Source organism: Zonotrichia albicollis, chromosome 4 (genome assembly GCF_047830755.1).
Source record: "Zonotrichia albicollis isolate bZonAlb1 chromosome 4, bZonAlb1.hap1, whole genome shotgun sequence".
NCBI classification, from domain to species: domain Eukaryota; kingdom Metazoa; phylum Chordata; class Aves; order Passeriformes; family Passerellidae; genus Zonotrichia; species Zonotrichia albicollis.
The window spans coordinates 1,933,995-1,946,823 of NC_133822.1; the positions used below are offsets into that span (position 1 = coordinate 1,933,995).

General features: G+C 49.0%; 1 protein-coding gene across 1 annotated transcript; it reads right to left on the reverse strand.

Moving 5' to 3' along the window:
- Positions 1-409: 409 nt before the first annotated feature.
- On the reverse strand, positions 410-12,360 carry UCN3 (urocortin 3). Its single transcript, XM_074540382.1, has 2 exons — positions 12,346-12,360; positions 410-1,137 (listed from the first exon to the last, which is right to left on the reverse strand). Exon 2 carries the CDS (start codon positions 1,126-1,128, stop codon positions 661-663), a length of 468 nt encoding a protein of 155 aa, XP_074396483.1. The 5' UTR covers positions 1,129-1,137; positions 12,346-12,360; the 3' UTR covers positions 410-660.
- Positions 12,361-12,829: the final 469 nt, after the last annotated feature.

Sequence of the window (12,829 nt, forward strand, 5' to 3'; positions counted from 1 at the left end):
TGGGGACACCAGGGCTGTGTGGGTGACAATGGGGCCCATCTGGGGACACCAGGGCCATATTGGTGGTGGCTCTGGCCATCAGGGGACACCAGGTCTGTGTGGGTGACAATGGGGCCCATCTGGGGACACCAGGGCCATATTGGTGGCTCTGGCCATGTGGGGACACTGGGGCCGTGTGTGTGGGGAGGTTGGTGCTGAAGGTGCTGGTGACAAACTCAGGGACGACCCAGGAGGACAAACTGGGAGATCCCTGCTGAGATTGTCCCTTCCCAGTGGGTTGGTGGCCGTGGCAGGAACAACTCGTGGCAGGATTTGGGATGGCCGTGGTGGGGACAGGGACACCAAACTGGGGGAGGTTCCGGAATCCCTACGGACCCAAGGGAGCAGCGGGGGCAGGAGATGGGACAACAACAAAGCCTTGGAAACTCCAGAGATGGCAGCTTTAATCAGGAACCTTCCTGGTGACGCGTCCCCTGCGCCCTGCTGGGGACAGGAACCTCTGCCCTGCGCGTGGAAACCTCCGGAAGGAACGGCGGGGGAGAGCAGCAGGAGGAGGAGGAGGAGGAGGAGGAGGAACACGGATGAGGGGTCTCTCGATGGGTCACAACCAGCCCAGGCCGATGTCACGGCCGGCCATCTGTCCCCTCGGGTGGCCCCCAGTCACTTCCGGCGGCCGATCTGCGCCATCAGGTGCGCGTTGGCCGCCGCCTTGGCCCGCAAGTTCTTGGCCTTGGCGATGTTGAAGAGGATGTTCATGATGTTGGTGGGGACGTCGAGGGACAGCGTCACCTTGGTGCGCCGGTCGCTCTTGGCCCGGTTCTGCTGGCCCTTGCCCTTGCCCTGCGCCTGGGACGCGTATTTGTGGTGGCCGTCCCCTGGGAATGTCCTTTTCCCCAGCTCCTCCTCCTCCTCCTCCTCCGTGTCCTCCTCGGGCGCCTCCTCCATGGATGGGGACGCGGAGCCGCGCTTGTCCAGGACGGTGTTGTCCTCGGGAAGGATCCGCCGTGGCTCCGAGAGGGCGGCCTGCAGGCAGCTGAGGATGGAGGCGGCGCTGGACAGGCTGAGGGCGCGGCCGGCGCCGGCGGCTGCCAGCAGGACGAGGAGCAGCAGCAGCCTGGGGTGGGACATGGCGCTGGCCTGGCCCGGGGACAGCCGGGAGGGCAGAGAGGGACGTCAGCTTCCCGTGGGAAGAGAGATCCTCATCTCCCCATGTCCTCCTCATCTCCGCATCTTCCCATCTTCCCATCTCCTCCCCATCTCCTCATCTCCCCATCTCCCCATCTCCTCCTCATCTCCCCATCTCCTCCTCATCTCCTCATCTCCTCCTCATCTCCTCATCTCCCCATGTCCTCCTCATCTCCCCATCTCCCCATCTCCCCATCTCCTCCCCATCTCCCCATCTCCTCCCCATCTCCCCATCTCCCCATCTCCCCATCTCCTCATCTCCTCATCTCCTCCCCATCTCCCCATCTCCCCATCTCATCTCCCCATCTCCCCATCTCCTCCCCATCTCCCCATCTCCTCCCCATCTCCCCATCTCCTCCCCATCTCCTCCCCATCTCCTCCCCATCTCCCCATCCCTTCCCCATCCCTGAACTCCCCTCCCTGCACTCTTGGAGTCACCTCCCAGGTCCCATCCAAATTTGGGGCAGGTGGGAAGGAGATTCCTTGGGATGCAAGCCCCAGGCCTTGGTTTTGGGGTGCTGGTGGGAGGTGGGACGTCCAAGGAGGTTTGCTTCCTTGGAGCTTCCATGGAATTTTCATGGAGGTGAGGGTTTGGCCTTTGCTTCCACTGAACTTCCGTGGAGCTTCCATGGAGAGGAGAACTTGGCCTTTCCTTCATGGAACTTCCATGGAGCTTCCATGGATGAGAGGATCAGACCTTTCCTTCATGGAACTTCCACGGAGGGGAGGATTTGGCCTTTTCATAGTGGATTTTCCATGGAGCTTCCACAGAACTTCCACGTACGTGAGGGTTTGGTCTTTCCTTCATGGAACTTCCATGGAACTTCCACAGGGAGGAGGATTTGGTCTTTCCTTCATGGAGTTTCCATGGATGAGAGGATTTGGCCTTTCCTTCATGGAGTTTCCATGGAGCTTCCACAGAGCTTCCATGGAGAGGAGGATTTGGCTTTTCCTCCATGGATCTTCCATGGATGAGAGGATTTGACCTTTCCTTCATGGAATTTCTGTGGAACTTCCATGGAGAGGAGGACTTGGCCTTTCCTTCATGGAGTTTCCATGGAGCTTCCATGGAACTTCCACAGAGAGGAGGATTTGGCCTTTCCTTCATGGAGTTTCAATGAAGCTTCCACAGAACTTCCATGGAGGTGAGGGTTTGGCCTTTCCTTCATGGTGGAACTTCCATGGATGTTCCATGGAGCTTCCATAGAGAGGAGGATTTGGCTTTTCCTCCATGGAGCTTCAATGGATGAGAGGATTTGACCTTTCCTTCATGGAATTTCTGTGGAACTTCCATGGAGAGGAGGATTTGGCCTTTCCTTCATGGAGTTTCCATGGAGCTTCCACAGAGCTTCCATGGAGGTGAGGGTTTGGTCTTTCCTTCGTGGAACTTCCATGGAACTTCCACAGAGAGGAGGATTTGGTCTTTCCTTCATGGAGTTTCCATGGATGAGAGGATTTGGTCTTTCCTTCATGGAGTTTCCATGGATGAGAGGATTTGACCTTTCCTTCATGGAATTTCTGTGGAACTTCCATGGAGAGGAGGACTTTGCCTTTCCTTCATGGAGTTTCCATGGAGCTTCCACAGAACTTCCATGGAGGTGAGGATTTGGCTTTTCCTCCATGGATCTTCCATGGATGAGAAGATTTGACCTTTCCTTCATGGAGTTTCCATGGAGCTTCCACAGAGCTTCCATGGAGGTGAGGGTTTGGCCTTTCCTTCATGGAACTTCCATGGAGATTCCATGGGGAGGAGGATTTGACCTTTCCTTCATGGAGTTTCCATGGAGCTTCCACGGAACTTCCATGGAGGTGAGGGTTTGGCCTTTCCTTCATGGTGGAACTTCCATGGATGTTCCATGGAGCTTCCTTGGAGAGGAGGATTTGGCCTTTCCTTCATGGAGTTTCCATGGATGAGAGGATTTGACCTTTCCTTCATGGAGTTTCCAAGGAGATTCCATGGAGAGGAGGATTTGGCCTTTCCTTCATGGAGTTTCCATGGAGCTTCCACAGAGTTTCCATGGAGGTGAGGGTTTGGTCTTTCCTTCATGGAACTTCCATGGAGATTCCATGGGGAGGAGGATTTGGTCTTTCCTTCATGGAGTTTCCATGGAGCTTCCACAGAGCTTCCATGGAGGTGAGGGTTTGGCTTTTCCTCCATGGATCTTCCATGGATGAGAGGATTTGACCTTTCCTTCATGGAATTTCTGTGGAACTTCCATGGAGAGGAGGACTTTGCCTTTCCTTCATGGAGTTTCCATGGAGGTGAGGGTTTGGCCTTTCCTCCATGGAGCTTCCATGGATGTTCCATGGAGCTTCCTTGGAGAGGAGGATTTGGCCTTTCCTTCATGGAACTTCCATGGAAGGGAGGATTTGACCTTTCCTTCATGGAATTTCTATGGAGATTCCATGGGGAGGAGGATTTGGCCTTTTCATAGTGGATTTTCCATGGAGCTTCCACAGAACTTCCATGTACCTGAGGGTTTGGCCTTTCCTTCATGGAGCTTCCATGGAACTTCCACAGAGAGGAGGATTTGGCTTTTCCTCCATGGATCTTCCATGGATGTTCCATGGAGTTTCCTTGGAGAGGAGGATTTGGCCATTCCTTCATGGATCTTCCATGGATCCTCCACGGCACCCCCGTGGCCGCTGCAGGCCCCGTTTGGAGCCCCACGGATCCCTCCCCAGCTCCTGGAGTGTCCCTGGTGCCACCGAGGTGACGTTCCCGGTCCCCTGCTCACCCCGGAGCCACCAGAGATGTTCCTCAAGAGCATTCCCAGATCCCTCGGTCCCAGAGGGATCCGGGAATGCCGATCCCTCGTGATGGCCCCGTGTGCTCCGGGCTTGCTCCATCTCCAGGAGCCTCCCGCTTGGAATACGGCCGGTTTTGGGTCTTTTTGGGTCTTTTTGGGTCTTTTTGGCCCATTTTTGGGGGCTGTAAATCCCGGGATAGCTCTCCTGCTCCACAAACCATCCCCATCTCCCGTTGTCCCCACCGGACCTCTCCCAAAATTCCACCGAGGGTCTCTCGTGGGGCTTTTTGTCCATTCCCGGATGGAAAAATGTGGCCAGAGGCCACGCGGGCTCTCCAAGCGCCTGGAATCCTGATGGAATTCCCAAACCCTGGAATCCTGATGGAATTCCCAAACCCTGGAATCCTGATGGAATTCCCAAAATCCTGGAATCCTGATGGAATTCCCAAAACCCTGGAATCCTGCTAGCATTCCCCAAACCCCTGGACTACTCCCAGAATTCCCAAACCCTGGAATCCTGCTGGAATTCCCAAACCCCTGGAATCCTGATGGAATTCCCAAACATCCTGGAATCCTGCTGGCATTCCCAAAAACCCTGGAACCCTGCTGGAATTCCCAAAACCCTGCTGGAATCCTTTGGGCATTCCCAAACCCCTGGAACCCTGCTAGCATTCCCAAAATCCTGGAATCCAGCTGGAATTCCCAAAAACCTGAAATCCTTCTGGCATCCCCAAAACCCTGGAGTACTTCTGGCATTCCCAAAATCATGGAATCCTGCTGGAATTCCCAAACCCTGGAATCCTGGCCGACATTCCCAAAACTCTGAAACCCTGCTGGAATTCCCAAACCCTGGAATCCTGCTGGAATTCCCAAACCCTGGAATCCTGCTGGAATTCCTAAAACCCTGCTGTAATTCCCAAAACTCTGGAATCCTTTGGGCATTCCCAAACCCCTGGAATCCTGCCGGCATTCCCAAAACTCTGAAATCCTGCTGGAATTCCCAAATCCCTGGAATCCTAGCCGACATTCCCAAAACTCTGAAATCCTTCTGGCATTCCCAAACCCCTGGAATCCTTCTGGCATTCCCAAAAAACCGGGAATGCTGCTGGCATTCCCAATCTTCGGGCCCCATCTTGTGGCCAGCGGCTCGCACGGCAATTCCCGGCCGGAATTCCATCCCAGGGGTGGCGGGGCTGGAATTCCATCCCCGGTTTTGGGGTTTGGAGCGGCGGATTCCATCCCCGGAGCTGGGAATGCTGGGAATGCCCCTGGGAATGGGGGATGTTCCTCAGATCCATCCAAATTCCATCCAGGATCTGGGATCTGTCACCTGCTCAGCCACGATCCCCAAAATTGCCCTTCCCTGTCCTTGGAGGGGGAATTTTGGGAAGTTTTATCCCATAAATTCTGCCCCTCGCCATTCCTCGGAGAGGGAATTTTGGGAAGTCTTTTCTCCTTAAATTTGCTCTTTGGTGTTCCTCAGAGTTGGAATTTTGGGCGGGTTTATTCCCTTAATTTATTGCCTATGGAGGGAGAGATTTGGGAAGTTTTATCCTCTAAATTCTGCCTTTTCCCATTCCTTGGAGTTGGAATTTTGGGAATTTTTATCCTCTAAATTCTGCCCTTTTCCCCCTTGGAGAGGGAATTTTGGGAAGGTCTTTTCTCCTTAAATTTTTCCTTTGCCATTCCTCAGAGTGGGAATTTTGGGCAGGTTTATTCCCTTTAAATTCTGCCCTTTCTTGTCCACGGAGGGAGAGATTTGGGAAGTTTTATCCCATAAACTCTTCCCGTTTCCATTTCTTGGAGAGGGAATTTTGGGAAGATTTATCCTCTAAATTCTGCCTGTTGCCATTCCTTGGAGAGGGAATTTTGGGCAGGTCTTATCCCCTCAATACTTCCCTTTTCCATGCCTTGGAAAGGGAATTTTGGAAAGTTCTTTCCCTTTAAATTTGCCTTTTGCTGTTCCTCAGAGTGGGAATTTTGGGCAGGTTTATTCCCTTAATTTATTGCCTATGGAGGGAGAGATTTGGGAATTTTTATCCTCTAAATTCTGCCCTTTGCCCCCTTGGAGAGGGAATTTTGGGAAGTTCTTTCCCCTTAAATTTTTCCTTTGCTGTTCCTCAGAGTGGGAATTTTGGGCAGGTTTATTCCCTTTACTTCTGCCCTTTATTGTCCACGGAGGGAGAGATTTGGGAAGTTTTATCCCATAAACTCTTTCCTTTTCCATTTCTTGGAGAGGGAATTTTGGGAAGATTTATCCTCTAAATTCTGCCTTTGCCCATTCTTTGGAGTTGGAATTTTGGGCAGGTTTATCCCTTTAACTCTTCCCTTTTGCATCCCTTGGAAAGGGAATTTTGGGAAGGTCTTTTCTCCTTAAATTTGTCCTTTGCTGTTCCTCAGAGTGGGAATTTTGGGCAGGTTTATTTCTCTTTGGTCTTCCCCTTGCTGTTCCTTGGAGTTGGAATTTTGGGAAGTTTTATCCTCTAAATTCTGCCTGTTGCCATTCCTTGGAGAGGGAATTTTGGGAAGATCTTTTCCCCTTAACTTTGCCCTTTGCGGTCTCTTGGAGAGGGACATTTGGGAATTTTTTTATCCCTAAAATTCTGCCTTTTGCCCTTCCTTGGAGTGGGAATTTTGGGCAGGTTTATTCCCTTAATTCTGCCATTTATTGTCCATAGGGGGAGAGATTTGGGAAGTTTTATCCCCTAAATTCTGCCCCTTGCCATTCCTCGCAGAGGGAATTTTGGGAAGGTCTTTTCTCCGTAAATTTGCTCTTTGCTGTTCCTCAGAGTTGGAATTTTGGGCGGGTTTATTCCCTCAATACTTTCCTTTTCCATCCCTTGAAGAGGGAATTTTGGACAGGTTCTTTTTCCTTTAAATTTGCCATTTTCTGTTCCTCAGAGTGGGAATTTTGGGCAGGTTTATTCCCTTAATTTATTGCCTATGGAGGGAGAGATTTGGGAATTTTTATCCTCTAAATTCTGCCTGTTGCCATTCCTTGGAGTTGGAATTTTGGGAAGTTTTATCCTCTAAATTCTGCCTGTTGCCATTCCTTGGAGAGGGAATTTTGGGAAGTTTTATCCTCTAAATTCTGCCTGTTGCCATTCCTTGGAGAGGGAATTTTGGGAAGGTCTTTCCCCTTAAATTTGCCCTTTGCTGTTCCTCAGAGTGGGAATTTTGGGCAGGTTTATTTCTCTTTGGTCTTCCCCTTGCTGTTCCTTGGAGTGGGAATTTTGGGAAGATTTATCCTCTAAATTCTGCCTTTTCCCATTCTTTGGAGTTGGAATTTTGGGAAGTTTTATCCTCTAAATTCTGCCTGTTGCCATTCCTTGGAGAGGGAATTTTGGGAAGGTCTTTTCCCTTTAACTTCGCCCTTTGCTGTCTCTCGGAGAGGGACATTTGGGAATTTTTTTATCCCTAAAATTCTGCCTTTTGCCCTTCCTTGGAGAGGGAATTTTGGACAGGTTCTTTTTCCTTTAAATTTGCCGTTTGATGTTCCTCAGAGTGGGAATTTTGGGCAGGTTTATTCCTTTAATTCTGCCATTTATTGTCCATAGGGGGAGAGATTTGGGAAGTTTTATCCCCTAAATTCTGCCCTTTGCCATTCCTCGCAGAGGGAATTTTGGGAAGTTCTTTCTCCTTAAATTTGCCCTTTGCATTTCCTCAGAGTGGGAATTTTGGGCAGGTTTATTCCCTTTAATTCTGCCCTTTCTTGCCTATGGAGGGAGAGATTTGGGAAGTTTTATCCCTTTAACTCTTCCCGTTTCCATTTCTTGGAGAGGGAATTTTGGGAAGGTCTTTCCCCTTAAATTTTTCCTTTGCTGTTCCTCAGAGTGGGAATTTTGGGCAGGTTTATTTCTCTTTGGTCTTCCCCTTGCTATTCCTTGGAGTTGGAATTTTGGGAATTTTTATCCTCTAAATTCTGCCTGTTGCCATTCTTTGGAGAGGGAATTTTGGGAAGATCTTTCCCCTTAAATTTGCCTTTTGCTGTTCCTCAGAGTGGGAATTTTGGGCAGGTTTATTCCTTTTAAAATTCTGTCCTTTATTGTCCAGGGAGGAGGAAATATGGGAAGTTTCATCCCCTAAATTCTGCCTTTTCCCATTCCTTGGAGTTGGAATTTTGGGAATTTTTATCCCCTAAATTCTGCCTGTTGCCATTCCTTGGAGAGGGAATTTTGGGAAGGTCTTTTCCCCTTAACTTTGCCCTTTGCTGTCTCTTGGAGAGGGACATTTGGGAATTTTTTTATCCCTAAAATTCTGCCTTTTGCTATCCCTTGGAGTGGGAATTTTGGGCAGGTTTATTCCCTTTAATTCTGCCCTTTCTTGCCTATGGAGGGAGAGATTTGGGAAGTTTTATCCCATAAACTCTTTCCTTTTCCATTTCTTGGAGAGGGAATTTTGGGAAGGTCTTTTCCCCTTAAATTTTCCCTTTGCTGTTCCTCAGATTGGAAATTTTGGACAGGTTTATTTCTCTTTGGTCTTCCCCTTGCTATTCCTTGGAGTTGGAATTTTGGGAAGTTTTATCCTCTAAATTCTGCCTTTTCCCATTCCTTGGAGTTGGAATTTTGGGAAGATCTTTTCCCCTTAACTTTTCCCTTTACTGTCTCTTGGAGAGGGACATTTGGGGATTTTTTTATCCCTAAAATTCTGCCTTTTGCCATTCCTCAGAGTGGGAATTTTGGGCAGGTTTATTCCCTTAATTCTGCCCTTTCTTGCCTATGGAGGGAGAGATTTGGGAAGTTTTATCCCATAAACTCTTCCCTTTTCCATTTCTTGGAGAGGGAATTTTGGGAAGGTCTTTCCCCTTAAATTTTCCATCTGCTGTTCCTCAGATTGGAAATTTTGGGCGGGTTTATTCCCTCAATACTTTTCCTTTTCCATCCCTTGAAGAGGGAATTTTCAGCAGGTTCTTTTTCCTTTAAATTTGCCATTTTTGGTTCCTCAGAGTGGGAATTTTGGGCAGGTTTATTCCCTTAATTTATTGCCTATGGAGGGAGAGATTTGGGAATTTTTATCCTCTAAATTCTGCCTTTTCCATTCCTTGGAGAGGGAATTTTGGGCAGGTTTATCCCTTTAACTCTTCCCTTTTCCATTCATTGGAGAGGGAATTTTGGGAAGGTCTTTCCCCTTAAATTTGCCTTTTGCTGTTCCTCAGAGTGGGAATTTTGGGCAGGTTTATTTCTCTTTGGTCTTCCCCTTGATATTCCTTGGAGTGGGAATTTTGGGAAGTTTTATCCTCTAAATTCTGCCTGTTGCCATTCCTTGGAGAGGGAATTTTGGGAAGGTCTTTTCCCCTTAACTTCACCCTTTACTGTCTCTTGGAGAGGGACATTTGGGAATTTTTTTATCCCTAAAATTCTGCCTTTTGCCATTCCTCAGAGTGGGAATTTTGGGCAGGTTTATTCCCTTAAATTCTGCCCTTTATTGTCCATGGAGGGAGAGATTTGGGAAGTTTTATCCCATAAACTCTTTCCTTTTCCATTTCTTGGAGAGGGAATTTTGGGAAGATTTATCCTCTAAATTCTGCCTGTTGCCATTCCTTGGAAGGGGGAATTTTGGGCGGGTTTATTCCCTCAATACTTCCCTTTTCCATCCCTTGGAGAGGGAATTTTGGACACGTTCTTTTCCCCTTAAATTTGCCATTTTTGGTTCCTCAGAGTGGGAATTTTGGGCAGGTTTATTCCCTTAATTTATTGCCTATGGAGGGAGAGATTTAGGAATTTTTATCCTCTAAATTCTGCCTTTTGCCATTCCTTGGAGTTGGAATTTTGGGAATTTTTATCCTCTAAATTCTGCCCTTTGCCCCCTTGGAGAGGGAATTTTGGGAAGGTCTTTTCTCCTTAAATTTTTCCTTTGCTGTTCCTCAGAGTGGGAATTTTGGGCAGGTTTATTTCTCTTTGGTCTGCCTTTTCCCATTCCTTGGAGTTGGAATTTTGGGAAGTTTTATCCTCTAAATTCTGCCTGTTGCCATTCCTTGGAGAGGGAATTTTGGGAAGGTCTTTTCCCCTTAACTTCGCCCTTTGCTGTCTCTTGGAGAGGGACATTTGGGAATTTTTTTATCCCTAAAATTCTGCCTTTTGCTATCCCTTGGAGTGGGAATTTTGGGCAGGTTTATTCCCTTTAATTCTGCCCTTTCTTGCCTATGGAGGGAGAGATTTGGGAAGTTTTATCCCATAAACTCTTTCCTTTTCCATTTCTTGGAGAGGGAATTTTGGGAAGTTTTATCCTCTAAATTCTGCCTTTTCCCATTCCTTGGAGAGGGAATTTTGGGCAGGTCTTATCCCCTCAATACTTCCCTTTTCCATGCTTTGGAAAGGGAATTTTGGGAAGTTCTTTCCCCTTAAAATTTGCCTTTTGCCATTCCTTGGAGTGGGAATTTTGGGCAGGTTTATTCCCTTTAACTCTGCTCTTTGCTCTCCATGGAAAAGGGGAGGGATTTGGGAGGTTCATTCCCGGAACTCTTCCCTTTCCCTCCTTCCCAAGGTGGATTGTCCATGGATTTGTGGATTTGGGAGGTTCATTCCCGGAATTCTCCCCTTTCCCTCCTTCCCAAGGTGAGATTTTTTCCGTGCCAACCCTCCCTCAGGATTTCAGGGATCTGCTCCATTTCCACTCCTTTGCCTCCCATTTCACCCCCAAATCCAAAATTCCCAAATCCTCCAAAACTCCCTCCACCTTTCCCTGGATCTGGACGGGAGAGGAAGAGGAAGAGGAGCAGCCATGGAATGATCCAGGGAAATTTTTCCTGCAGGATCGAGGGACAAAAACCCTTCCCAGGCTCTCAACCCCCACCCGGGATCATTCTGAACCCCAAATTCTCCTTTTCTCCAGCCCCAAATCCCACATTTAAACACGACCATATCCTAGGATTTAATATTTTCTTGGAAAAGAAAATCAGGGTGCATGGGAGATTTGGGAACCGGGGTTTTTCCATGTGATCCAAGCCTGCGATCCTGAATGGGATGAAGATTCCTCCCATCCCAAAATTCCCTTTTTTTTTTTCCCCAGCCGTGTTTCACCTCCCTCCACCCTGAGCTCCTGCAGGATGGGAATTCAAGGAATTCCGGGAATTCAGGGATTTTCCCACCCCAAATCCTGGATGGGGAATGGGAATGTCCCCCGGGATGCTCCTGCCCCGCTTGGAATCTCATCCCTCTCACCACGGACTGAACCCAACCCCTTTTCCTGGGATTTTTTTTCCAGCTTTTCCCACTCAACAAAACTCCGGGAATCTCAGCTGGGAAAAAGGGAAAGGCGGAACAAGGGGAAAACGCGGCTGGAGCCATCCCCACCCATTCCTGCTCCTCGCCGGGATGGATATCCTGGAAAAGGAGCAGGGATGAGGAAAAAATAACAAGGAAAATCTGATTTTTGTTGGGATTTGGGGTTATTTTGGATAGGGGTGGGGAAGGGGTTGTGTCCCTCCGATCCAGGAAGTTTTTATGGAGCTGGAAAATTGGAATTGGGGTTTTCTCTTTGATAAAAAATAGAGCAGGAAAAGGAGGATGCGAGGAAATGGGAATTAAACCCGCGCTGCTGGAGCCGCTCCTCCCGCTGGGAATTGCTGGGAGAGCCGGGAGCGTTTTCCAGGAATTTTATTGGGATGCTGCCGAGCCTGAGAAACCTCCGGCAGCTCGGCTGGGAGGGAGAAAATTCCCTCATTTCCCTCATTTCCCTCGTTTCCCTCATTTCCCTCGTTATTCCAGCCGGGAACAGCGGGATCGCCGCCTCTCCCTGCGGATGGGGACCGGGATGGAGCGGGATTTTCCCAGGTAAGTCCGGGATAAATCTGGGAATGGCACCTGGAGACTCCCGAAACTCCAGCCTGGCGCTGCCCCCGCTCTCCCGGGGCTTTTCCCGGGGCTGATTCCCAAATTCCCGCTGGGATCGGTGGGATTTTGGGGTGGCTGTGCCTCCTTCTCCTCCCCATCCCTGCAGGGATTTATCTCCCTAATTTTGCTTTTTCCCAAAATTTCCCATTCCTTCCCATGCTGCCTATTCCAATCTGCCTCCCAAAATCGCTGGAATAATAATAATAAAAAAAATATTTTTCCTAGGAGGGAGGGCGAGGGGAATGACGAATCCCTGGATATCAAAATATCTTGGATTGCTTTTCCCTACCTTGCCTATTTCTTTTTTTCCCCCCAAAAAAAACCCTGGAAAATTCCACGTCTGGAGCATGGATTTAACTCCTATAAGGACATTTTCCCCTTCCCAACAAAGATTTTGTGGGAAAAATCGATTTGTAAGGGAATAAAACTCAGGAAAACAGCCCAGGATGGGATCTGGAGGTGGAAAAGTCTCTCGGTGGCTAAAAAAGGAAAAACCCTGGAATCTGATTTTCCAAGGAAAACACTGAAATATTTAAAATTTCTGCAAATGGGGGAATGAATGAATCCCAGGCACTCACCTGCTTCTCCTGGATGCTCGGATGCTCGGGATGGGAAGGATTTGCCGTGGGATCACTCCCAGCAAAGAGGCATCCGGAGCCTTTCCCGAACTTCTCCTCCCGGATTTTTATTTTTTATTTTTTATTTTTTATTTTTTATTTTTTATTTTTTTTTTCCCAGGGATTGGGAAAATTTTCCCCCTCTCTCTGGAAATTTCCCCCTTCCCTGGTGTATTTATAAAACTCCCAGGGATCACGGGGTTGGAGTCGTGATTCCAGCCTGGCTTGGGAATGATTTCATTCCAATGAGGTCAGAGCGAGGCGGTGACGTCACGGAGCCGCTCCCGATCCGCAGGAAAAACCGGGAATTGCGTGGGGGGGGGGGGGGGGGGGGGAACGACGTCAAATCCCAAAATCTGGGAAGAGTCATCCCAAAGCGGGGCTGGCGTCACTGCTGGGATTTGTGGGATCACCTTTGGCCCCGGGGCTTTGGGGCAGGGATGGT

Excerpts from the sequence above, each read along its gene's own strand:
- UCN3 (XM_074540382.1), bottom strand. The coding sequence starts at position 1,128 with ATGTCCCACCCCAGGCTGCTGCTGCTCCTCGTCCTGCTGGCAGCCGCC.